The following is a 27,698-nucleotide window of genomic DNA, read 5'->3' on the forward strand; positions in this document are numbered from 1 at the left end:
TTGACTATCCCTTTTCATTTATTTAAACTTTTAAAAAACAAATATCAATCTCTGCAAAGTCATACATTTCAATGGGAATATTCAGATTACAATAAAACACAGATAAAAAAAAAAGTAGCGCTTACAGAAACAGACAGGTTTGTTTTATTGTTATTTGTGTTGTTATTGGTTATGTTGACATGCATTTAAATGCAGCCATTTGTGTTATTTTTTTTTATACATGTATGTTTTATTTGGATACACACATACCATCTGCATTTATAAAACTCTCCTTCTGTCTCTCTAGGTGCAGTGTTTGGACAGACAGTCGCATGCAGTGACAGACAGGACAGTGTGGTGGCTACGAGTGCCGTTGGCACACAGGACGGGAACGCTGAGAGGCTCCGTCTCCGTGGCAGCACAACACACACACTCCTGCTCCACAGCCGCCCTCTCCAGGGAGTACATGGACTTACTGCGACATTTGCCCTGACAGACAGACAGACAGATGGACAGATGGACAGCACCACAGGGAGAGAGAGAAAGGTTGGGACAGTGAGGGGCAGTGTTGTGATTTCATTGAACTTTGTAGGCTAATCCTGGGGGAAAGAGTATTAATCATCCTTAAAAATGTGTGTGTTTGTGTGTGTAGTCTCTTACCTCACAGTAGTGCAATTCTATCTGGTGCTCTGATTGGCAGTCGTCCACTTTGATGTAGTTAAGCGTTCCCACTGTCCTCCGACACTCTGGCTCCGTACCTTCGCACACATACACACACTCTTATTAAAATCAGAGCGTCCAGGTTTTTCAAAACAGTGTCCCAGTCTTGCAGAGGGCACAGCTCTACTTACACAATTCACAGCAGGTTGTTCCAATCTGGCTGACTTTCCCCTGAAAACAAACAGGAAACAACAATTTAATACGGATGTGTGGCAGATACAGAGGTGCAGGTGTGGGAATTCAGTTTGTGTAGCTGTCATACCCCTTGGTCCAGGCAAGCCTGGCGGTCAAAAGGAGGGCAGGTGGTGATTTTGGTCTGCATGACAAGCTCTCCTTTACTGTTTAAACCACAGGTATACATGTTACAACCGTCCTCACTTGTGGTGTTCACCTGCAGGGAGAGATGCACACACACACATACAGTATTTATAACCATTACTGCTGCTGAAAAGCTGTTTTCTCAATTTTAAAATTATCAAATTCAACAAATGAAGCCAAATTATTACATTTGTATGGCATACTATAGCATAATATACACTATACTGGGCAGATGTGACTCAGGAGGCAGAGCAGGTCATCAAATAATTGGAAAATTGGCAGTTCAAAGACTCCCTGGGCAAGATTGTGAACCCCAAATTTTGCAGTGGCTGTTCAATCAGTGTGTGAATGTGCATGTGGATGAATGTGACTAGTAATTGTAAAAATGTTTTGACTAGTCAATTAGAAACTAGAAGAGTGCTGTAGAAATGCATATCCAAGTCCTATAGTATGCTCTGGTATGTTATACTATTCTAGTGTAGTAGTATAGTGTAGCATAGTAAGTTTTGTATAGTATAGTTGAGTAGAGTTTTATTGTAGTATAATCAACACTGCACACATATCATAGTAGAGTATAGTGAAGTATATTAAGTATATTATAGCACAGCATATCATTACATAGAGTATTTTATAGTTTAATATATAATATCATGGCATAGTATAGTATGGTGTTGAACAGAACTGAAAATAGTCTGTATAAAAATATATAAACATAGAAATAATGTGTGATAGGGTTGATGGTTAAGGCATAATCTTTTGTGCAAAGCACCTACCGGCACACTGATCAGTTTTCCATCTGGCCTTTGCATGACGCACGCAGTGGGAATACATCGACCACAGCAAACATCTTCCTCCTTCTGCAGGGTGTATCCCTGAAAACATCACGGTCAGTACTGCATGTTAGTTCATATGGGAAGACATCAGGAGAAATCTAAGTATATACAAAGACAGACATTTTGGATAAATAATTAATTATTTACCTCTGTGAGTAGAGTGAATCACGGAAAATGATGTCAGATGAGCAAGGAGGGAATGTGGTCAGTGGATTAAAGAAATCTCTCATGAAAATGACGGATGTTTGGATTTACTGATTAGTCATGATGATGACGATGATGACAAATGATGGTGATAAAAAAAAAAAGATCTGATGATGGTTACCATGGGGCAAGTAGCACAGCTGACTCTCCTGCAGGACAGTTTGTATTTCTTCACAGCACCGTCCTCCACCATACACTGACAGTGTGTACACACATCCACCATCAGCCTGTCCCCTGCCTGTAGAAACACACACACACACACACAGATTGAGATGGAGCATTGCAAGCATTATTCAAAATGTTCTAACATGAAAGAAGAATGCTGCTTCTCTGCATGACTTACTCCTATCACAGTGTTATTGAGGACACAGGCATCCATAGGAGCTGCAGGGAGAAAAGCATAAATAATTGTATTAGCATTCATTAAGGAGTATATCAAACCCCAGGCTTTGTGAGGTCAGGTCAGGATAACTGGCTTTAAGAAGACACCATTATGAGAGAGTCACCTGCTGGACAGATACTGCAACTGCAGCTATATAAACAGTGTGTGTATGATATGACTACAGTGGAAGTTGCAATTATGTGTGTAACTGTGTATGCATGTGTGTTTACCACAGTGGCAGCGAGGGCAGCAATCCTCCGTGTTGCATCGTAGCTCAGTTCCCAGCGGGCAGGATGGAGCGTCCATGGCAGAGCAGCTGACATTTGTTGCAGAGATGAACACCTCGTCTTTCACTCTCACACACTGATGTAAGACACATTTATCATGTGGAGACTGCCATATCTCCCCCACCTATAAACAGACAGAGATGATATTATAATCACTAAAGAGAGAAGAGAAAAGCTGCATCAATAACACATTTGTTTCTTTACTATACTGTACATACAGACTGAACTCAAGGAAACACGCAACTTTTTTTGTTTTAAATTTGCCATGGTGAGCATTTTATTTTGCTATGAGCAATGAGTCCTGTAAAGTATGCCTATAATCATCTTTGAATAATATTTGGAGACAAGCAGCAAATAAACAAATGCACATATTTGGAAAAAAATCAGCCAGTGTGTAATTTCTGAAGTGTGATCCCTCATTTTTGAGAGGCATTTCTTCATCAAAGGTCATATTTCATAGTTCAGGCTCAGGTTTTAGGGTGCTTCAACAGAACAGGCATCGAGCAAAGCACACTGCCTGAGCAGAGTGGTTATTATTAAAAAAAATGAGCTGTATATAAAATTCTACACCTTCTACTGTTGTGGGAGGAAAAAAATATGCTTGTCATAGCTTGTACCAAATCAGTGAGGTTTGCCAAGAAGGACACTATAAAGAGTGTAGAGATGGGAATCGAGAACTGCTTCCAAACTGCCTGTTCCATGTTCATGTTATCAATGCCAGCATGTTTTTCTAACAGTCGTGCACTGCAAAACAATCATGATAAAAACTCAAGTTTCTACTCTGGTGAAAACTTGCAGCGCAGCAAAGGCCACAGACAGGAATTGAACCAGCAGCCAGTGCAGAGGAATGATCAGTACATGGGGCGCTACCAACTGAGCTACAGAGATGCCCCTAAAATGATAATTTCAAGTAACACCAGCAATATGCTGAAACATCTTTGTAAACAAAATGGGTTTAAATTTCAGTAATGCCATGTATTTGACACTCTAAGCACCAGTCTGACTGCTTCCCAACCGAGCAGCATGTTGATTTCCGAGGGTAAATATCCTGTTATAATAAAATAAGCGCCAAGCAGGCAGGATAAGCAGACATTTTTCTTTGACTAAGAAAGCCTAAATGAAAATATTTATACTTTACAAATATTCTAAAATATTTTTCAACACTGTGATGAGACTAAAAGAAAATAAAGAAAACCTGTGTAGACGTTTTTTTTTTTCATACAGAAAAATGATCAGGGATACATAAAGGAATTAATAAAGAACTGGACCCATAAACAGAATTGATAATGGAATTGGTATCAATAAAATCTTATCAATTCCCACCTCAGGTGTTATTGGCAGCTACAGGAAACAAATAATTAATGAGAACTGGTTGCCTTATGTATGATTTCTCTGCATACATACATGTCTGAGGTTTCCGCCAATCATTGTGTCCCCTCTCATCTCTCCCTCCGACTCCACGCAGCTGGTTGGTGTGCACTTCCCACAACACTCTCCTTGTGATGGAGTGTATGTGGAGCCCTGAAATACATAATAAATATATAAGAATTAATGGTTATAGAAGCATAATAAAAATGTGTATACATGAGGTGTGTGAGGTGTGTGTCTCACCTGAGGGCATGTTCGATCACACACAGGTGGAGTACACTGAGCAATGTGCAGTGAGGTTTCTTTGTCCTGTTGCTCGGTGCAACTGCACTTTTCACACCCTTCCTCCCATTCACTCCCCACTGGGTGAACCACGCCACCAACCACACACACCTGGAGAGACAAAAACAGGATAGTTTAAGTGGCAATAGCACAAAAAAAAAATCAAAACCGATGCCTCCAAACACACATTCACCTTGTCTGGCAGGCAGCTGGTTTCTGTGCAGCTACAGTCGTTGGTGGAGGAGGACGTGATGAAGCCAGCAGGACAGGTGTGGGTTGAGTTATGGCAGTTGCACACACATTCAAACACATCACAGCACTTTGTCTTTTTCACTGACATTTGGCGATGTGAGGGACAGTCAGGAGGGGCTTGAAGAGGACACTCTTCCTTTTTGCAAACTGAGAAGGAAATGAGATGAAGAGAAACATGCGATAGAGATCACATGGATGTGTGCTTTGTTTCGTGTGTGTGTGTGTGTGTGTGTGTGTGTGTGTGTGTGCCAGAGCAAAGCAGAGCCCGAACATCACAGAGAATGTGTAAATGTCATACCACACTCGTGTATAGGCTGACATTCCCCGGGGTTTTTCAGGACCACAGTCTGACCGTCCTCACAGCGGGGCACTTCAGGCAGGTCACAATTCACCAGATCACACACTGAAAAGTCACAGGAGTCAGTCTGCTGCAGATCACACACACATGCCGTTTATACTGAACACTGACAGACTGGTCGTCTTGCTCTCATTTTATGACCCAACAGTGGTCAGACACTGTGTATACTGAATTATCAAGGCAAATTCCCAAACGGGGTTGGGTGTAGAGCCACTGCGGGGGGAAGCGTGGGTGACCAAGGGACAAATATAGAGTGAAACAAAGTTACATGAATATAATTTTTGTAGGGGACATAAACAAACAAGAGTTTGCTGATGTTATCATGCTAACCTTTATTTTGCTAAATTCCAACCAGAATGTTTCTTTATCAGTTGCTTCCCCAGTTATTGTTAAGGATTGATGATAGATTGGATTTGGAAGGGAGGCATGCCAGAAAAGGTTTGGTAACTATTGAGTCAGAAGTCTTTGAAGAGACTTCTAAAAGACTTAAGTCTGACACTGTCTCACCTCTCAAAGACTTGTGACGTAGGTTAAATCAGACCAGAGACGACAGTCTGACGCTGTTATACTGTACTCCAGCAGCCCAACACTCAAATTAATGTTCTCCATCAGTTTATTTATTGATTCAATTCATATTTATTGTTATCAAAAAAGAAATATAAACACTGTTATCAAAATCAACAATTACCCTTCTCTGGAGGCTTACTGCTTTCCTTCCCATGAAAGATGAGTAACCACAGACTGTGATGGATTTGTATGTTTATTTGATTTATAACCTGCTACACAGCAGCTTCTCAGCATTTTACTATGTTTCTTATTATATATAACCTTGATCTTTCCCCCCAGAGGGAATGTTGTCCTGATGACGTATTGCCATTCAGATGTATTGGATCTAGATATAGAAACACTGAGTATTGATGCCACATAGTTTTTTCTTTTTACATACCGCATTCATACTCTGGGCAGCACTTAGACTCCCTCTTCTCTTTCAGGGTCTCACAGGGTCCACACACCGGAGCTACATGCATGTACACACAAATACAGACAGTTAATTACCAAAGTGTTACAGCTAAACCCACAATGCAACACTGGTAATATTTTTAAAATTACCAGAAAAAAGAAAGCTGCATTAACAAAAGGAGTGCTTACTTTTGACGTCATTGCAGGGCCGGGCAGTGCAGTTGATGTGTTGTTGGTCCAGACACATGCAAATCAAACATGGGTTCTCATCTGGTACCCAACTCTGCATGTACTGTAAAAAAAACAAATAACAGCGTGTTCAGATTAGTGCAGTGTTTGGTTATAGGGGAAATAAACACTAGAGGGCGCTCAAAGCACACTTTAATGCTGAACACTTCAATAGATGTCCCATCTAATTCTATCAGCATGTGTCTCTGTAATTAAGAAGTTGGTTTAAATTTTGCACCACTCTGTCACACATTCAGTCCTATTTTTCTAATTTTCTCCTGTGTCTCACCATATATGTGTGTCCACGATGGTCAACGCACTGACTGCACGCTTCTGGTGACACACACTGTCCGTGATGCAAAACCGTCCCCCCAGTGCAAAAACAGCCTTCAGTGGGTGTGTCCATACAGGATGACTCGTTACCCCTGGCAACCGACCAGTCGCCTGGCAACGTCTGTAGGCTACCACAGTCCTCTACACACCCCGTCCGACATGCATCGTACTCCATGGAGCCGGGGCACTGTAACGCTGTAACACACAGATCAGGATAAAGTTCAGGTTCAGGCTCAGACTGGGAGATAAAATGCGTCATCCACACATGAAAACCCGACTTACGGCAGAGGTGGGGGCTCCTCCAGTCCACGCACACACCTCTCTGTCTACAGAGGTGTGCGTAGGCAGAAATGAGCTCACACACGTCTGACTCCTCACATGCCTGCTCCTCACACTTAGAAAGGAACACCTGGACAGGAATGTGAGCGTGGCACTGTTCAAACACCTCAGACCTTAGGGCCTGACATCCCATTGTTGCTCCAGACACACACACTGCCCTCCGCTTTGGCAGGCATACACCTCCATCTACAGCCACGGTCCAGTCTGAGATAAAGGCTGGCTTGTCTGTGGTCGTGTTGCCATTACGTAAAGACAGGACATTTAATTTCTCCTCGCCACAGGCACCTGGAAGGAAGATACAGAGAGAGGCCAGAGGTCAGACGAAGGAGACAGTGTTCTAGTTGTGACAGATAGAGGTTTTGAATAAATGGGTCTGTATTTATCTTACCACAGAGTCCAGCTGTGCGGCCAGTGGTTGTGGAGCTGACCAGTGTGATGGTAAACTCATTGCTCTGAGGAGTGAAGGTCAGGACGTAGCCGTGGTCTGACTTCAGCTGCAGCATCACTCCGCCATATCGCACCAGCTCCAGACCAGCAAACCGCCACGGCAGTGCAAGTTCTTCCCGATCAATCACTGCCTGCTCAAACAAACATACGCAACTACAGTAGTAAATACTCCTTCATAGACTCACATAATATTATAATAATAAAATTATCTTCATGTATGCACTTTTCAAAATCCATATTACTAAGTGCTTCACTAGGGCAACAAAATAAAACAGAAAAACATCAGCTTTAAATCAAAACAGATAAAAAATGTCTGCGTGTATAAACCAATACAGTGTATAAGGCAAGAATAATAAACATTTTAAGAAATAAAATCAGTTCAAAAACAGTTAAAACTCAGATAGAATCAGGAAAAAGCTCTCTGATAAAAGAATGTTTTAAGAAGGGATTTAAAGAACTTCACTGACTCAGCCGACCTAATTTCCTCAGGCTGATTGTTCCAGAGCCTGGGGGCTCTGGCCACAAATGCCCTGTCTCCTTTAGCCTGTGAAACAGACAAAAGACCTATAGACTGAAATGAAGGCTTGTAAAATGGTCTCTGTATCTTTAAAAGTTGAGATAGAATGTGGTTTTGAAATATCCGACCAAATTATGTCACTGATGTTACTTGGAAGGAAGCAGAAGAAAGAAGTGCTTCTCAATCTATTATTGTTGGGGGCAGTACATACCTATGCAGACCTGATGTATTTTATTTCAGGGTGACAGGCTATTTATTGAACATTTACTGTCTCAAAACTAATTGACACCATTTCAAAGTCAAAGTCAGAGGACAGAAAAGCTGAGAGGATAAAAAGTTTATTTTTGATGATGACAACGTGGGTGGATTTTACTCTTTTATTCTTTGATTTGACAGCTTTCTTAACCAGCGCCTGCTGGAATCATTTCAAGCTCAATGATGGATAAATACTTGTCGTTTGTGACCTGACCTTAAACTGGAAAGCTTTAAGTTTTGCCATGTATTGTTGTTCAATTTGGCACTACAATGTTGCTAAACCAAGATGCTGGGAATGACGTCGGACTAACTGTGTAATACTGGACGACAGTAAAGAGAAACCGTGTTAACACTGAGTCTCATTTGAAGCCAAGTAAATAACGACAGCCGTCGGCTGGATGCTATTACTGCTTTGCTTGTTTCCTGTTGCGTTTTATGGACATTTACACTGATATGTTTGTGTATGGAAGCTGCTGTATGTGTGTAATGTGTAATCTGTGTGCTGTTGCTGCCTGTACATTTACTTGACACACATGCCTTGAAGATAACGATGTAGCTACGAGCGAAAAAAAAAGATCAAATTTGCATGAATTCATGTACTTGGCAACGTTGTGTAACTTTAGGTGACTTTGACTTTGGACTGGGTGGACTATGTAGAATTTCGGTCAACCAAGATTTTTTTTTTTGCTTGACTACAGGTCTAAATATTTGAAATATAATAAAAACATGATTGCAGTTCAGCTTAAGGACATTTTTTGACTTTCAATGTTTGACTTCTCACAGGCAGTCATTAGGTGAATTCATTGCACCAGAGTCTGCAGATCTAATAGGCAGGTACATCTGCATATCACTGGCATAAAAATTATAAAAGGCGCCATGTATTTGAATAATTTGCCCAAGGGGAAGCATAATAAAGAAAATAAAATTGGTCCCAAAACCAAACCCCGAGGCTTGCCACAGTTAACAGACGCAAATTAAAAGATGTAGTTATTCACAGAGATGCAGAATCTCCTCCTCCTCCTCCTCTTTAATAGGTTAGGCCTCAGTCTGTTAGAAAGATGCTGGATGCACATGTAATGATTCAGTGCAACACACACGGCTTACCGTCATATCGTCCTTCAGCAGCAGTTTATGCGGTCCGTGGATCACCTCCATGGCTTTCATGCACACCTGGTTGTAACTTGCTGAGTCCTGACAGGGTCCACTGTGGAGTATGACCTCTGACCCCTCACCGATGCCTCTGTGGACAGTCAGGAGTGTATAGGTGCACAAACCTTCCCCGTCCAGCCTGAGTGCCAAGCCGTCAAATCTTACCACATGATTGGTGGAACTGCCCATGCACATGCCTGTCAACACACAGCAGGCAAGAGGGAGAGTGTTTGTACAGGAGTCAGAAACATGTGCCCAGTTAACAGCTGGTATATATAGACTGGAATGCAACCGTCTAGCATTCATTGTTAACAGCCCACGTGGGAAATGATGTGCACTTAATATAGACAGAGTTAAAATGCACTGCTAGAAAATTTCAGAAGCTATTTGATCCGTTTGATGTACGTACAAGGGCATTCCCAGTGGCAGCTACAGGTCTCCTGAACTCTGACAGGTGGCATGTTGTTGCTGCAGGCTGGCGGCTCCAGTCTGTCACAGCTGACTTTGTGGTTCTGTACTGTCACTGCCCCGCTGGGGTGGCAAAGAAGAGAATGGCAGCCGTCCTCCAGCAGCCATGACTCACCAGGCTGAGACACATTAAAAGAGTGATTACAATTCATTACAACTAATGCTGTAATGACTGTAAAAGGTTCCCGCACTGCTTTGACTTTAGCAGATATTTCTTACCTTTCTCTCGTTTCCATTATCATCCACACACACTCCTGGTGGACCAGCTGAGGACCAAAGCAAGATTTATTTCTTAGAATTAAATATTTTTATGATCAAGCAGTTTATCTGTCAAACTTCCAGATTTGTACTATTCACAACCAGTGGCACAATCCTTTCAAACCAATCACAAAAACAGCAGAGCATGCTCAGACATCTTAACCGTATCACATCTGACTCCTCAAATGTTTTAAACAGAGAATACAAACTTGCCCTCCAGCAGGCAATTTAGAGTCCCTCCATTTAAATGCAACAGACTTTCTTTCTTTCATTCTTCTCTGTTTTAGTCTATTCGGTTGCTAAACCAAAATCAGTATGCTGCTAACTGAAATCTAAATCCAGAAGATACAGTGCAATATGTTCTGCAATATTGTATCATATCGTATCATATTGTAGTGTAGCATAGCATATTGTATGATATCGTCAGGTAGCAGATCACGTGATGATGATCACAGTTTGATACAAAGTATTCAAGTACTCAGATTAGATAACATATTTTGTAATCCACCAGATTATGTCATTAATTACCTAAACCTGGGTATGGTGTCATATAGTATCAATCAACTAAACTGTATCTGTGTGTATGTGTGTGTGTGTGTGTGTGTGTGTAAGCACCTCTGCAGATTCTCTCTGTGTAACCATGGTCCAGAGTCAGTAGCATCAGTAACTGATCCATGCTGTTCAAGTGCAGAGTGTTGTCTTGGTTGCCATGTTGGCCGAGCACATTAAGCTCACTCTTGTCATAGCCAGGTCCAACTCCGATGGGGAACACTGACACACCTGAGGGACGAGACGCTTGTCGGTGAAATTATCTGATGGAAAAATACAATGAACCAAGGGAATTTTGAATTATGTCAATGGTGAATTCATTACCTGCTGCCAGTGCCTCGTTTGCTCCTTCCTTGACACCATCAGTCGATTTGTCAGTCACCAGCATCACCACAGCCTTCGGTACACCAACTCTTCCTCCACTGCCTGGTGAGATGGCTGTCTTCACAGCAAATCGCAGTGCAGAGCCTGTGGACAGAGAGCACTGAGTGAGCACGTGTCTGTTTTGATGTGTGTGCACTCATTAATTTATGTCTCTACTACCTAATGCAGGAGCAGCGGTGGTCCTGCTTGACATGTGCTCCACCAGGCTCAGAAGGTGGGATTTGCTCTGTTTATCCTTCCAGGTGAGCTCTTCAGTGTTGGTTTCTCCATACTGAACCACACTCACTTGAGTACCATTCGGCCCTGTACGCATGAACAAGGAAATGCAGGAGATCCATGATCTGGTTAGTGGTAACAATGTGAGCATGTACACTGATGAACAATACCATTCTGTACACAGCAGCGCCAAGAATGCGCTGCGTGCTCCAGTTGTGTCAGGAGCTCAGGAAAATGGATTCTAATGACTAATTACTATTGTAAACTGTGCAGAGACACAAAAAGAAAACCAGAAGGATACAGAATCACAAAACTCTCATAAGAAGTGAGAAGTTCATACTTTTGAATGACACAACTCCAATTTGATTGTCAAAGAGGACATCACTAAGGACCAAATTAACTTTTGAGACTCCATCAGCCCCAAAGATTGTTTGGCAGAATGTCTCAGGCATTTTTGTGTGCAGTTTGCAGCCTAATATTATGTTTTATAAAACTAAATGTATATCACCATAGCCAAGACTGAGTGAGTAGTTTAGACAATCAATATGCTATCAATTGGCTTACATAAAAAAAGGGTAGGCTACAGTTAAACCAATATCTTAAGCACTCTTGCAAAATTATTTAGAAGAAAAATGTCCCTGAAATTAAGCTGGATGGATGACCACATGTTTCCCATCCATGGCAACAATGCAGTAAATGTAAAGTTAGATGGATTTTGATTGGCTGTCATTGTTCATCAGATCTCAGTGAAAGCAATCCAAACAATATTGTTTGCCACTGTCATTTGTTATAGTTGTGCAGTGGACTCCATCATCCACCATCCACTTAAATTAGAATGACTTAAATTATTTTTTTTTATATTGTTATGGCTGCTATTATAGTTATAGTTCTAAATGTGAACGGCCAAAAAGACAGACAAATTGAAAACAGGGAGAACTAAGAACAATACAACACATCAGTGAAATGCAGTGCATTATATTAAAATGTAGCCAGCTGTTTGGGGACTGGATCACACCTACCTATGTCAGCATTATTGATGAAAGCTTTGACAAATGTCTTCATGTCCTCAATCTGCTCTCCAGCCTTCAGCAGGAACAACACGTCCACAGGCTTCTTACACGGCACTGTGCAGACATATGATCACAAATTAATGCAGACTAACTCCTGCTCGTGGACTGAATGATTAAAATGAATGTTTCTTTAGTACCTGAGGGTGGCAGGCTGGCGAGTGTTGGAAGAACCAGCGGTGGCAGTGTGGGAGAGCGGGGCCTGACTGTGGTGTGCGTGATATTGACCACACGGTGGACCAGGGTCCTCAGATGGTTGTAGTCATCGACCAGCATTGGGCGTTGAGGGGAGCTGAATGGTAGCAAGTCAATCTCACGTACTTTTGAGCCAACACCAATGGGATACACGTGTGTGTGGGTGCTTGTAGATGGCGGGCGTGTCACTGTGTCAGTAGGGGGGTTCTCTGTCACGAGGAAGACCAGTTGAGGAGGGGTGGGGCCGCGGGAAGGCTGGACTGTAGTCATTTCTTGAACTGTAGTGACAGCTGCACCTGTGTTAGTCTTACTTCCACCTCTCCATCGAATCTCCCGCAGGCGTTGCATCAGCAGGGACCTCTGATACCTCAGCTCCCACCGACTGATCTCCACGGTGACTGTCACTGAGTACTGGATCACAGTGATACGAATGAGCTCCTCCTCCTGCGTCAGCTGTGAAATAACCTCCTCCAGGAAGAGGAGCGACTTGTTGAAGTTGACCTCGCCGACTGAATCAGAGCCTTCCAGGATGAACGTCACATCTTTGCCTGGAGAGACGGGGGATGACGATGTGGTGATGTGAGACAAGCCAGAGGGTGCAGTGGACGCGGGGGTGTTGGGGGGGGGATGTGTGGGGTTAGGCTCCAGACGAGGAGCTGAGGTCGTGGTGGTCGTGCTCTTGGGAGTTTTACCCAGAGTGGACTTTGGTGGTGGAGGTTTCGCCCCCTCAGGCTCCATCCCCAGGGTGCAGAGGTAATCTCCCACCTCTAACAGACGATCAGGCAGCTCACCTGTGCTGCTCAGCACGTAGGCCCTGTTCTCTGGGTTGGTCTTGGTGATGTCATTAATCTGCCCCATGTTTACCCCAGGACCCAGTGCCACGGTTAGGGTGGTGATGGATTTCTTGCGGAGCATCTTGGTCATGGCACGGACGGGGCGGGGGTTGGCACTAGCAGTCAAGATGATGGCCACGCGGCCAGCGTTGTCACGCTTGTTCTTGTCATAGATGTTGATAACCAGATACTTTACAGCCTCATCCAAGAAGGCTGCATCTCCACCTGTGTAATGCAGTTCACGTACAGTCTTCTTAAACAGCCACTTCTGAACCTGCAGGTATAAAGGAGAGTCATAAAAGAGAGTTGAGTAACCAAGTGTAGACCTTTACCATGACATTTATTATTTTTTCTATGAGACAGCAAAGCAGCTTCTTTCTGAGCTAAGTTTGATCCACTACGCATTAAAGGAACAGTTTGTATTCTTTATAATATAGCTTCTCCTCATTATATTCTTTGCTGCAACTATCTTTTGCTGTAGTTAGCCTATTAGCTGTGCTTAGCTCAGTTAGCCCTGCAGTTAGAGGCCTGCAGCTCTGATCATGGAGTATTTATCATGGTGCAAGGAGATATCGCAGAGAAATCTTTTTTCATTTCTTGCAAGAATTTGGATGATATCTGAAGCATATTTAGAGATATTTTGATATGCTTTATACCAGGTCAAATACTAAGCCAGCATTTTAATCTGAAGGTAAGATATGCACCAGATTTTATATATTTTACAATGCTAAGTCACACATATACAATATAAGTGTATCTACCTGTAAGTCATATGTTTTGACTCCAGAGTGGTAGAGCAGCACTGTGGCTCGAGTGTGAGCCGAGCCCATGCGGAATCGTTCCACCACTCCCAGTATAAACTCTTTAGTTGTCTGAAATTCGTCTTCGCTCAGAGCTTCCGAACCATCCAGTAGGAACGCCAGATCCATGGCGCGGTCACACATTCCCTCAGGCATCAGAGTGGTGAAGGGCAGGGTCGTGAAGGTGGCGTAGGCAGGTGTCGGTGTGGGAGTGGTGAAAATGGTGGCAGAGGCGCAAGCTTCACAGCTCAGGGTGTTGTTGTCACAGTGACTTCAGGAAAGAAAACAAAGCATCTTAAATTGTACAGAATATTTTTTTTCAGAAAGGATTAATTACACATCAAAAATATCCAGACTTGTTTTTGTGTGTGTGAAGCAGTGTTACCATATCTTGCAGTGTTCGGGGTCGTCATGGTTCAGGATGACCTTGTTGCCGTGGGAGATTCTCTGACCTTCATGGATACACACCTGACACTGAGAGGGATCTACACAACGCATGGCCACCTCGTCCAGTAGTTGTCCTGAGAAACAGCAAGGCTTAAGTCAAACTCACCCTCATTATTTTCATGTTTGTTCAAGAATGTTTATTTATACTGTATTTATCATTGTATGTCCAGTGTGTATTTTTTTGCACCTGGGGGGCAGTAGGCATGGCAACCTTCCACACATGAGAGCGAACAGTGGAGGGGATCTGGGTGCTGGCAGGTAATCGGACAGGCAGGACCACAGGTATTAAACCTCCACTGGCATAACTCCTCACCTACACCTGGGCTCCTTGGGTTCAGCTCCTCACAGCTCATGGCTGAGAAAACAAAAGATAATTTATCCTTTTATAAACTGTGTGACAAAATTTGCCCTCTGCAAATCGTAACTACATAGGTCTCTCGATAAAGACAATCAAGATAAATATGATCTGTGAGCTGCGTGCTAAAGAATCCAGAAATGCAGAAATGATGTCAGAGTATAGATAACAACGTCCCTTTCTTAGTGAAAAACAAGAACCTAATGCTAGAAATAAAACCTCAAAAAAAGACCATGGAAATTCAGTGTAACTTTCCATTCAGAAAGCAGAACTACAGAAGTGTCAACTCTATTTATAACAGGCTATCATGTGGGAGAGAGCAGCAGAACTGAAGAGTATTGGTCTTGTGATTGTGGTACATAAAATAAAAGTAGGGCTGCTTGGGGGAGGTTATTATTTTTCTGTCCTCTTCTTTTTGACACTTTAAAAGAAAGTGTTAATTGGTTTTGCTTGGTCAAGCAGCCATGGTGTATTTTCAAAACATGAGGGGAAAAAGCATATCTTCAGCCAGAAATTAATATGGTAATAACAGCAATGATAAATGTTTGAGTGTAACATTGGAGAAATTCTTCACACTTACGGCAAAGATCATTGGATCTCCAGCTAACAGACACGCCCCTCTCTGAACAGGCCTGAGCGTAGGCTGCAATGACATCACAGAAACACGCACAGTCGCCCACTGATGGACAAGAGCATGCTGCCTCCACACACATCTCTACATATGGCTCTGCATCCACCTAGAGAGACGTGGGAACAGGTTAATCAGTCTCAATCAATCAGACTTTATTTATATAGCACTTCTCATACAAACAAAAGGTAACACAAAGTGCTTCACACAATAAAACAATAATCCCACCCACTCACTGAGCAAAATAATTAGCCATTAAAATAAGAACAGCAGTCAGTAAAAACAGTAACTTAGGGAGGTTAAGAGAGGACCAAGTGCATGACTCTAACAATGCATGTTGTGTCAGAGGATATCCAGAGTGTCTGTTATTACACTCACCTGGCTGTTGCATTCTCTAAAGAGAGGACCAGTGATGACACGACATGACTGCTCCACCGTTACAAGCTTGACAATGTTGTCGCTGCAAGGAGAGGGGATCTATACACACAGGAACACACACAGACTCAGTGTGTGTAAATTTTTCAGAACATTAATTACAAATCATACATACTTTACAAGATGGCAAAGCATGATTTAAAACGTGAGGGCTACTTCAAACCCTCCATGCAGCCATTAGGTTTTAGTCCTGTCAGTATGGCACAAAACTCATCGTGCACAGATTTGCCTGAAGTAGGTAATCCATCACAGTAAACATATATGCTCCAGATACTGGTGCCACAACAGGACCTGTACTGAACCTCATATTAAGAAAGCTGTCTTCAAATTGTCCTTCAGGGTATAGTACTGACACCAGAGGTCAACCTCACACCTCAGCCGATGACAATAGTCAAATCAGCTCAACTGATCAGCAATGGAGGTGCTTTGCATAATAATCTCTTTACATTACAATAAAGCCTGTGTAACTACATTTGATTATTTCAATACCATAGATTAGATAGATTAATAAAACAAAGAATATAATAAGTATATAAATGATGTAAAAGTAAAGATCTGTGATACAACATAAAAAAAAACATAAAATGATGGATGAATTGCCTCAAACAAATTCTAATGCTGTCTTGTTTTACTCCTTACACCAATTTCAGGCTGTGCTGAATTCACAACAGATCCTTAATAGGTCTCAATACATTCCTAATGTGTTTCTAAGGGATACAATTTGTAGTTAATAGTCTAAAACATGTAAAACTTCCAGGGACAGAGAAAAAAACAAATAAATAAACAACACCTTAAATGAACTATGAACTCAATTAATGTATTGAGTAGCACAAACAAAATTTAATTAACCTCCACTGTAGTGGGGCTGAAATCTCAGATATGCATTGAAATAATATACAGTAAGACCAAAGCTAGAGAGATAATAAGTTATTTTGTGACTTGAGCAAACCGACCCTTTAATCTAAGACCAGACATTACCTGTGTTACATCAGCACAGCTGGGAATAACCTTCCAGGAGTTGCCAAAGTGGGAGGAGTCCACCTCCAGCTGGTTGTTGCTGCTCATCAAGTCATTGTTGACGTTCCCATCGAAGTTACCACACAGACCGCACACCCGGCCCTGGACACAATAAAAAGAACATGTTTATTGTAAAATAATGTAAATAAAACAAAGGCTCAATAAGTCAAAATTAGTCTTATAATACATTTGTACCCTGTATGCGGCTGAGATGTGAACCAGGAGGCGAGTTCCTTTGTCCCAGCTGATGGAAATGTGTTTCCCCAGCAGCAGAGTGTAAAACTGACCAGATCGCACGATCTCCACCTGTGAGCCGTGCAGCACCGGCCTCTTCATCTTCACCTGTGAGACAGAAAGATGGCAACCATGGACGCATATAGGATACTCACAGGTCATATCTGAAAAGTTTAGTTCAAAAGTGTCTGGTCTGAGAAAAGCAGAATTTGAGTCCGGAAATGGAAATGGACCTTTAAAGAAATGGACCTGTAGTTACTTCAAGAAGTAAGATAAATAAATAAAAAAAAAGAATAAAACAAGCTCAGCATTAACACCACTGCACATAGAACTGTAGATATTGCACAGATTGGTATGAAATAATATTGCACCTGAGTATTTCACAGTGTGGTTACCACTGATATGTCCCTGAATTAAGTAATGTTATTGCACATTGGTTTATATTAATATTTCAGCTACTAGCAATCGAAAGAGGCAGGTTTAATTATCTCCCTGAAGAGAGGATACTTTGTTTGCTGCGTGATATAGATATGGTTATAAGACTGAAGACCATTTCATGCTTTATTGTTTATTATACGATCAAAATATTTTAGTAAACTTTCTACTGAAAATTTTCATAGCGTTTAGGAAAGGTACTTTTTGTGTCAAGCTTGGGGCAGGAGACAAACTTCTTTGCTTGTAATGTAAAGTTTTATGTAAGAAGTTATGTTCTCGTCTGACAATTTTGTATTAACTTCATGTGTGTACGAGAGTTGGTATGGGTATGTGTGTGTGCGTTTGTGAGTGTGTTACCTCTCCATCTTGCATTACAATCAACCCTCTCTGGTAGAAGATCGTGACAGCTTTTGCACAGCGATGTCCCACAATGCCACAGGCCTCATTCTCTACCAGCACTCTGAATGAACCCTCTTCTCCGTTACACATATCCTGTTAATAAGATGAAGGTAGAGGATATAAACATGAAATTATATGAATGCATTCTGGATTTTTCTGTATTGTGCAATCCACCCTGGAGCTCGTTTGAGGCCTTTTACCTGGACGAGGACATACTGACAGAGGCCAGGGAAGGAATATTTGAGGCCATCAAAACTGATGTAATGCCCCTCCCCCACAGTGCGGCACACACCATCGCACACCTTCTCTGTGCAGCGCCACTTCCTGTTCTCACACACACTGTGAACGAGAGAGCCTGTTAAGTGCAGGTACACAGTGCAGTGCAGGTACTCCCCTTTACAATAACCATGCATGAAAACAATCATTTTACCAGGTGTTGCAGTCCACCGAGATGGTCTGTCCTGATGCATATGGCCTGTTGTTATGGTAACAGGGACACTGCTCCGGTGCAATGCAGTCTCTGCGGTGACGTACCTGTAATCGATTCGCTAATCAATCGGCATGTTCTATTTTAGCTTTATCTACACCATACACACATGAAGACAACACACCACCTACTGTGCCAGGTGGACAGAGGCAGCCGGGGATGCAGGCGAGGCTGACACAGGGCAGGTCCAGGTTCTGGCAGGTTCTGGCACACTCAAGGCCTTTTTCTCCTGCATCACAGTCTGTACGGATGAGTGGAGGAGGGCACTGGGCTGACCGGCGCTCTACAAACACAAAAACAAACAGTCAGTATGTATAATTGGGTTACGTGAAGTTGGTTTCTGACATGCAAAATTAATTAGACACTCACAAAAGATAATAAAGCAGTTTACTGTCAACCGTCAGCATTTCAAGAACATCAAGCTTCCACTCTGTGATATATTTTCGAGTGAAACATGATAAGCAGGCAGGACATAATGTGAGGATAAATTTAATTGGAACATTGAAAAGTGCGCCTGTAATCTTACTTATGAATCTTAGCTCAGGGTGCAGGGTTTTTACAGGCTTCTACAAGTTATTTCACATCCATACCAGCATGAAAGAAACAAGATGATGGTTTCATTTTGTAGTTGTATAGCATGGTCTGTTCATTTTTTGAAGGACCTGCAGATACCCTGTATTGGCTGAAATTGGTTGGTTTAAGCCATTGTTTCTGCAGGTTTCAACAAGCTAAATTTAGACTTTTTTAAGACCTTTGTAAAACCATTATGATGCAATTTAAGACCTGTTTCATGTTCATACTTGCACTTACTTGTTAATTCTCTCTTTAATCTCTTATGATGTAATTGATATAAATGGATCTCTTAACAAAGTCTGCCTTCTTTATTGTCCTTTCCACACTTCAAAGTCATCAGTGGTGATTGGTTCATTAATTTTTTGCAGTTGTTACAGCATGATCATGATTTAGAAGTGAGACCGAAGTTAGTCCAACTTTATAAAAGTAATGCTAACCTCATAATTCAATCATTAAGGACTCAGAAACCCTTCCAAGCCTGCAGAAGCATGTCATATTTTTTTTGAACAGGTAGAAAACATGTTTGGATTTTGATAGAACAATACAAAGACATACATTTTTTATAATTTCATCCCAACTTTAAACACAAATGGTCAAATCAAAGACAACACATCGAGAGTGAATTAGACAATTCAACAATTGTACCTCTGGATGGTGCCAGGTCATCGTCATAGAAGAGGTCGGACAGTAAAGTACTCATTTCAGGGGAGCTACAGTGCATGGAGCCATCCTCACAGTAGCTGCACACACAAGCAAAGAAAAACACACAAAAGTCAAAGTGTATCTATGAAACACAGTGATTATTAGAATATTATACGAAGCACAGTTTCTGCATAGTCACTGACCAGATGCTGTTGTGATCTGCGTACACGTCTTTAGGCTGGTAGAGCTGTCCATCGTGCAGGCAGGGGCACAGGTCAGCAGTCAAACATTCTCCAGAGTCGCTCAGGTACTTTCCAACGGGACAGAAACAGCCCTCTTCACACACCCGCTCCCCCTCACAGCCTGCCTCCACCCCAGACAGAGCACGGCACGTCCGGTCGCACATACTCCCACAGGCCTTGTACACCTGCCCTCCAGTGCACTCCAGCTCTGATGAAATCAAACCAAAGGAATGTTTGAAATTTATTATCAATTAAACTGTTTTATTTCTCTGTAAATGTGAGAAATTTTGTAATGATTATTATACTTGATGATACACTCTTAGGTCCACAAAGGGTTCTCCTATGGGGACAAGCCGAAGAATCCTGTATGGTTCTAGTTAGCACCTTTATTTCTAAGAGTGTACAAATATTCAGACAGACAGATTTTTATGCGTTGCTGATGTTCTGATCATTTTCTCTACAGTAAAGTGTTGTTTTCTGTCTAAAAGCAGAAAGTGAAATATTTGTATATTTACTGAGTGTGTGTGTACGGCTGATCAGCTGTGAATAAGTTCAGTGTCAGAGTTACCGCAGAGTGACGGAGACCTCCAGTTGAGCAGCACTCCTTTGGCAGCACAGGCAGCTGAGTAGGCGGCCAGAGCCGAGCAGAGACACTCCTCGCCGTCCACACATGCACACACATCATAACGACAGAACCGCTGGAATGGGCCCGGGTTCACCAGGAAGTGGCACGGACTGAACACATCTGACATCATCACTGAACACGCCTCTTCGGCAAATCGCACTAAAAGATGCAGGAGGATTAAAGGTTAATTTTTTTGTGCTTCCTGTGTTGTGTGTGTGTGTGTGTGTGTTTTTGCATCTACACGGGTGTGTGTACCTCTTTTGGGGTTAATGGCACATGGATCGGTTTCATGTTTGTGGGTGGCTTCACAGTCTCCGTTGATTCTCCACGACTGGCTGAACGCCTGAGGACCCGCCTCAACCAGTCCAGATCCAGACAAGAAGTCATCACCTTGGTTACCATTGTAGTTACCACAGAGACCACAAGTCTTCCCTGCCCACTGTGGTCCCAGCTGGGGGGGTGGACAGAATTCACTAGTTATTTATTAATCTTTTACAACCCGCCCCCCACCTACATCCATTCAAATTATTTCTACCTTTAAAAGCACTCGTCCCCGCCCATCCCAGTCCAGACGAAGGTCGTCCCCAAACTTTACATATACAGAAGACTGAACAGATCTCTGGATGTGCAGACGGCCTGTAACATTGATCACACAGAGAACTGACTAGTTGAATTCAGTGGCACATTAATACAAACAACTGATGGAATGAATAACATTTTCATTTTCCCGGACATTTTTAGTGATGATCTTCAGTTGGAGCTGGTATGAAAGATAGGGATTGCACCAAAGGTTATCATAAGTATCAATACCTAAATGTCCATTAATTTTAGTATCTAAAGTACCAAAGTGCTAAAAAAAGACAAATGATCTAATGATCTGACCAATGTTTCTTCACCTTCACAGTATCTGAGTTTAGTTGTCTTCATCATACTGCCTGAAATTTAGCTTTCAGAAAAGCAAAACCAGTGCTGAGTGACTTTTTCTGTACCAGCACTTTAGCTAATAAAACAAAACTCTTTATTTTATTATTTTATAAGTTAAACATTTCATGTCATGTTATTGTCCACTTAATCTTAAGGGCCCAGTTGATTCTCAGCTACAAGAAAAAAGGAAAACGATGAAATCATTTTCCAGAACAAACATAACATTTTCTAGAATATTTAACATTTTGGTTCATTTCCCATGTCTTTTCCATTCCTGGAAAACTGGTCAACTCTTTTCCAGGTTTTCCAGGACACATGGGAATCCCAAATTAGCATGATTATACCGAAAATAATGAGTTCATATTTTTGCGATGATTATATGCTGATGGTGACTGGATGTTGTCAGGATGGGAACTTTTTTTTTTTTGCAGCTTTGAGGCGTTCAAGTATAGGTCTTATTATCTGTATAAAACCACACACAGTATGCACTGTAATATGCTTAGAGGGACTTTAAAATGTAGATCCTATTTCTTATTTCTTCCTCTTATTCTGCCAAAGTGACATACCATGGTGCATTGGGGTCTGGATGTCCATGCTGTTGACAGAGACAACTCCTCCATGCTTCAGTTTCACTGTCATGTCCTCCAGAGAGGGCAGGCTGAGCGTCACTGAGCGTGTGCACACAGCATCCTGATCATCTGCACACTGACACAACAGTACACATAAACAACAGCCAAAATACTGGAGATGACAAGCAGCTAGTGGCTGGGAAAGTGACAGGAAGAAAAATTCTCATGTCATTTATGCAGTTAAAAAACAAACGCCTATTACCTGCACATTCTCAATAATGACAGAAAACCTGCTGTCTGCACAGTCTCTTGCCAGCAGGTACTGACAGCGACCAGTGAAGGTGAAGAACTTGTTGTCAAAGGTCTTGAAGTGAGACTGACCCACCACCAAGCACTCGCCTACACACAGACAAGAAAGAAATGACCAACCCAGGACTTCATTTTACCAGTAAAATGTGTAGCTCTACTCTACGTCTCTCTCACCGGGGCAGCCTTCATTGGTGCATTCCCAGGAACCGTGACGACACACACTGCAGGAGAGACACAATTTAGTGAGGAAGCACTGTATTTTTCCGTATCTGTGTATTTCTATATGTTTCTGCGTGCGTGTTACTCTCTAACCAGGTGTTGCAGTCCTGAGAGATTGTGGATCCTGGAGGGAAATGTCTTCCCATGTGCACACAGGAACACTGAGATACGTCCACGCAGCGATTACCGTCCAACACCTTACCAACTGAGAAACAAATACACACCACGTTACAAACTTCTAGTAAGAGAGCAAGAGACAGAGGAGGAGGGAGATATAGTGACTGGGACATTACCAGGACATGTGCATCCATCCACACACTCCTCCTTGCAGACCTCCTGGATGTTGAGGCTGTGGCAGGTTGTAGAGCAGGACTTGGTGCATTCACTGTACTGCATCCCAACTGGACACTTGGGGACTGAACACACACATTTAGATTGTTAATATAACATAGTTTGTAGTGTCCTTTAGTTCAGCCAGACTGTGATTTGACCGAGGGGAAATTGCAAAAGTAATCATTCAGATTTTTATTTGAAAAGCATACCGTGATATATTTAGTGGAACAAGATCAATCATAGTCATAGTCGAAATTTGTTTTGTATCTGTGCTTCTACAACCATCAGATATGATCTGTTCTAAATGCACACAGCTACAGGAGATGATGATTATGTCATGGATACTAAATATATGTCCATAAGGAACGTCCAAGTTGTCCAAGTTAAGATGCAGATACACCCATCGGAGCAGTGTGGCAGTGGGAAATTTGGCAAAAGCTCTGAAAAGTGTTTTATTATTATTAATATATTGGATATGTGTACAGTACATAGACCCTCCGATAAAAACTAACCCCATTTCACCCAGATTGCATCACTCTCAAGCATTAAAACTTTGATATATGATGCAGGAGAACATCAGCACCAACAAACATGACACATTACTATTGCAGTTTCTCCTGGGTTAGACCTTGTTTAGAGTTAGATTGACCAGACTACGTCTCTCTGACTGGCAGACTTACAGCACTGGCTCTCCTCCTGCCAGCCACGAAGAAGCATCCCGTGTGCGTGGCACGTCCTAGCATACTCCAACAGGATCGGACAGTAACAGTCTTCCCCGCCCCTCTGGTTACAACGACATGCCTCCTCCTGACACAGCAACAGGAAGGCCTCAGGGGAGACCAGGTGGGCACAGTGCAGGAACACACTAGACGTCTGCAACACGCTGCAGCTGGACAGAATCTGCATTAACACACACACACAATTAGTTCAAGTGAGAGATGTGGTTAAATAAAGGGCAATTCCATTATTTCAGGCAAAAGAATATGGTTCTGTATAATTTAGATCAGGTGTGTCAAACTTCACGGAAAATGTAAGACTATGCCTGTAAAAATGAGCAGTAGGAAGGTAGAGACTGAACAGTTTCAGGTAGTTTTAGTTTGGTAGTTTTAGTTTGCAGAATTGTTCAAAAATTAAATGATGGCATTTCGCTGCTATTATAAATGTTACTAGCTACAACACTTGGCTAGAATAATTTCCACTGCTGGAAATGATAATATGATATTGAGATGCTATCTAGCTCTACATTTAGCAGATACATTCAGTGCCCAGGTGACAAAATTGGGATGCATTCTAGGACAGTAATTTAGTTTATGAACACTGTACTTTGTATTGCATGAATTACATTTTTTATAAGCTCTCCCAGGCCACATAAAATAAGGTGCTGGGCCATTTTTGACCCACTGTAATCTAATTTTTTTTTGTTTGCTTTTACCAATTGCAGGATGTTTTTTTTAAGATTATTTTTTGGGCTTTTTGTCTTTATTCAGATAGGACAGCTGAAGATATGACAGGAAAGGGGGAGAGAGGGGGGACGACACGCAGCAAATGTGCTACAGGCAGGAATCGAACCAGCAGCCGCTGCAGAGGACTGATAGCTTCAACACATGGTGCGCGCTCTACCAACTGAGCTGTAGGGACGCACACAGTTGCAGGATTTTATAACTGAAACAACAACACAAAAAGAAAACTTAAAAGATCCTTGTTGTGCGGGCCTGAAAACATTAGTATTCGTGTCTTGTCACGAGCTGTCATGTCTTCTCAGCTCTTGTTACTAAGTGGTAATGAGTTCTACAGACGACTTTTGGTGGGTGGGTTTTAAGATGTAAAAAAATATGTTCTTCTAACAGTAATGGCTACTGGTGTCATCATAAAGAAAACAGGATTTTGATGATTTAAAGACTATAAAAGTAAGTTTAAGAGCAATAAAAGCTGCGAGTGACAGAATTATATTGGTGAAGATATCTTTAGCTCTTAAATTAATATTCTCATTCAGACTTTGAGTTATTTCATGAGGCCTACTTACACATGAGCACCTACTACCTTCTCTAACCTACTACCTTCAGACTTGCAGTCAGTGAAGGAGTCGCTGATGATATTCGATGGGTTCACACTTACATGTAGTATTTACTGTTTTGTCGCACGTGGGTGTTCCTGCGGTACAAAATGTTCTCGCTAAAACTGAATGGTTTTTTTTTTTCTTATCAGCCCACCCACAACAACAGCACCCACACCAGATCTGTCTCCTTACCAGCTTTTCCATTTAATGAGATCATCCATACATACACACACACACACACACACACACACACACACCGGCCACTTCATAATATAGCATTCACCTTTTAGAATTTGTTAAGTAAAATCTTGGTTTAAAGTCAAAATTATTAGATATTTAACATAATTTTAACAATTCTTCCATAGTACCAGTCACCATCAACTTACTTTTGAATTAATATTTATCATATCAGGGCTGTATGTCAACTTTTTTGCACACAGCGCTGTTGCTATGCTGGTTATAAGTTTTTGTAGCACGGGCGTTACCATCTCTCAATCACAATTACCCAGTTCATTACTTAAACAGGCATGTGTCTGACAAAGAACATTAATGTTGCATAGAGGACACACAAATATGAATTGCAGGGACATAACACCTCTTGCTATTCAAAGCATTCATACATAATGCTTTGAATGAGCAGTACAGAAAATATCATATTTTATTATCACCATATTATTCATTTATTTATCATAAATCAAATACTTACTGAAGATTTACTGAGTCAAATTATGACTTAGTAATTAATAATTATGACTATGACTTATGAGGTCAAAATTATGATACAGTAGACAGAAATACTGAATGCAGTGAAAAGCAGAGAGCTTGATTAGTAAGTGTAAAGAGCAGCAGCCATAGTTTTGCAGAGATGTTTTTTTTTTTTTGCAGTAAAAATAATATCCATTGAATGAAAAATGCTCTTACATCAAAGGTTCAGATCCTGTCATGCTTTAATGTGTTTATTTCAGCTATTTCTTTGGATAAGAGATTTGAGGTTAGGAGGGGAAATTCTTTAGCAACATGTACAAGATGTCCTGTGTGCACATGTACGTGTATGTGAACAGTCCTCTCACCGATGAAGTCTCTTTTGTGCTGTTACAGGATTGGATGGAATTTGACACACGGCGACATGACTGACCGGCGCCCTTCACTGCCCACGAATTTGCAAAGTCATAACTATCCTCTGTTAGGAATCCTTTAAAAAACACAAAAAAACAGGTTGCCAGACTTCTCCTTAATCTCATCCTACCACCACTGTTTCTCCTGCGTTCCTTTACTTTGTTATCTTTTCCTGACTCACTTGAAACTCTTCCTGTTGCTGAGAACTGGCGACTCAAATAATTTCCTAGTTTCCAGTAATAATGAACTCTCCCTGGTTTTACTCTTGGAAACTCACATACTGCATCTTATATACACACACACGCAGTTACTTTCCATTTCCCCGTGTGACCTTACCTTCCTGAGCAGTGTATTCATCAGCTGATACAGAGTTGAAGTTGCCACAGAGGCCACAGGTGCGGTTGGCATGATGTTTAGTCAGTGTCAAAGCGATGTTGGCTGCATTATCGATGGTAACAGTAAAGCCAAACTCCTCACTCCAGAGTTTATAAAAGCCGAGCTCTGAGCCCACAAACACAGCGTGAGATGCATAGGGCAGAGACAGTCTGCAAAAAAGAGACACATGTTTAATCACATGTTAATACACATATAATTAATGATATTTGCATGAAAATTACTAATTTACTCAACCTTTTTTCTCCTTGTGAGAGCCGTCCATCTACAGACAGGTGCAGCTCGAACACATCCCCCAGAAACAGAGTGACTCCTGTTCTTTTTCCACCAGTGAAATCACCTGCAGATTGAACACATATTTATTTTATCATCAAATTTAATTTCAAAACTTTGATGACAAAAACAGTCTGAAATAAATAATGATGACACTGTCTATGGATTTTACAAATATGTAAAGTGTGACCAATAATTGTTGATTCTTCAGAAAATTAAGTTTTTTCAAATGTTTGATGAACTTTACTCCCACAGCACGAGCGCATACAGTTTCAGTACAGACGTCTCAGCAAGAATCAAACCCATTGCAGTGGTTCTGTACAAGCCACTGAGTGACAATAGAAGAGCATCAGATGTCATTAGAATTCAAATCTGTTTGTTTCTTTATTGAATTATCCGAGCATGACTCACCCAGCAGTGTGAAAGAGCGGTGGGTGCAGTCTCCAGCCAGCAGGTAGCTGCAGTCTCCAGGAAACTCATACAAAACCCCATCAAATGTGTGAACGTGGTGTCGTCCGAACAGACTGCATCTCCCTGTCGTGCCCGCCACGAAGGCTGGACACACGCAAAATACACCAATATGCAGTTGACTTAATATTAGAACTAGAGGAGATCTTATTTGACATGTTTCACATATTGATAGTCTATCAGATGGTGACACTTGGCAGTGCAAAGACAAAATCGCCTGCACTCACCTGTCAGATGTAAGAGAACCCAGATTTCTCGCAAATACCTTCTCATGCACACCTGAAACACACAAATATGCTCTCCATCACCTATGCCAATATCATCATCATCCTCTAATGTGTAAATACTCTGTGAACCATGCATGGCTTGTTTCAAAAACCCCTTTCTTCAGTTCTCCAAACTCCAGTTAGTCCTACCTCCATGGCTCCAGACACAGCTAATCCACAGAGTTGCAAAGAAAACCAAATGCAAAACCAGATGATCCAAATGCTGCACGTTTAGACCTCACACAGTCAAGGCATATTGATACAGTGTGATG

General features: G+C 41.7%; 1 protein-coding gene across 1 annotated transcript; it reads right to left on the reverse strand.

Moving 5' to 3' along the window:
- Nucleotides 1–27,439, reverse strand: vwf (von Willebrand factor). The gene is made up of 52 exons (XM_084733333.1): nucleotides 27,388–27,439; nucleotides 27,104–27,247; nucleotides 26,657–26,759; nucleotides 26,363–26,571; nucleotides 25,981–26,102; nucleotides 23,535–23,754; nucleotides 22,815–22,937; nucleotides 22,615–22,726; nucleotides 22,477–22,523; nucleotides 22,256–22,392; nucleotides 21,991–22,129; nucleotides 21,036–21,136; nucleotides 20,756–20,951; nucleotides 20,444–20,659; nucleotides 19,837–20,083; nucleotides 19,637–19,731; nucleotides 18,550–18,701; nucleotides 18,362–18,465; nucleotides 18,132–18,270; nucleotides 17,890–18,024; nucleotides 17,059–17,205; nucleotides 16,825–16,965; nucleotides 15,790–15,888; nucleotides 15,364–15,520; nucleotides 14,616–14,783; nucleotides 14,367–14,502; nucleotides 13,943–14,252; nucleotides 12,294–13,455; nucleotides 12,106–12,210; nucleotides 11,030–11,173; nucleotides 10,811–10,954; nucleotides 10,553–10,717; nucleotides 9,899–9,945; nucleotides 9,621–9,798; nucleotides 9,167–9,408; nucleotides 7,232–7,421; nucleotides 6,787–7,128; nucleotides 6,461–6,699; nucleotides 6,133–6,235; nucleotides 5,930–6,001; nucleotides 4,924–5,028; nucleotides 4,567–4,772; nucleotides 4,335–4,484; nucleotides 4,128–4,244; nucleotides 2,667–2,847; nucleotides 2,398–2,438; nucleotides 2,176–2,292; nucleotides 1,791–1,889; nucleotides 962–1,090; nucleotides 831–870; nucleotides 640–737; nucleotides 1–468 (listed from the first exon to the last, which is right to left on the reverse strand). The coding sequence occupies exons 1-52, from the start codon at nucleotides 27,431–27,433 to the stop codon at nucleotides 283–285; spliced, it is 8,547 nt and encodes a 2,848-aa protein (XP_084589459.1). The 5' UTR covers nucleotides 27,434–27,439; the 3' UTR covers nucleotides 1–282.
- Nucleotides 27,440–27,698: the final 259 nt, after the last annotated feature.

Source organism: Lutjanus erythropterus, chromosome 13 (assembly GCF_056507025.1).
Source record: "Lutjanus erythropterus isolate fLutEry1 chromosome 13, fLutEry1.hap2, whole genome shotgun sequence".
Classification (NCBI taxonomy): domain Eukaryota; kingdom Metazoa; phylum Chordata; class Actinopteri; order Lutjaniformes; family Lutjanidae; genus Lutjanus; species Lutjanus erythropterus.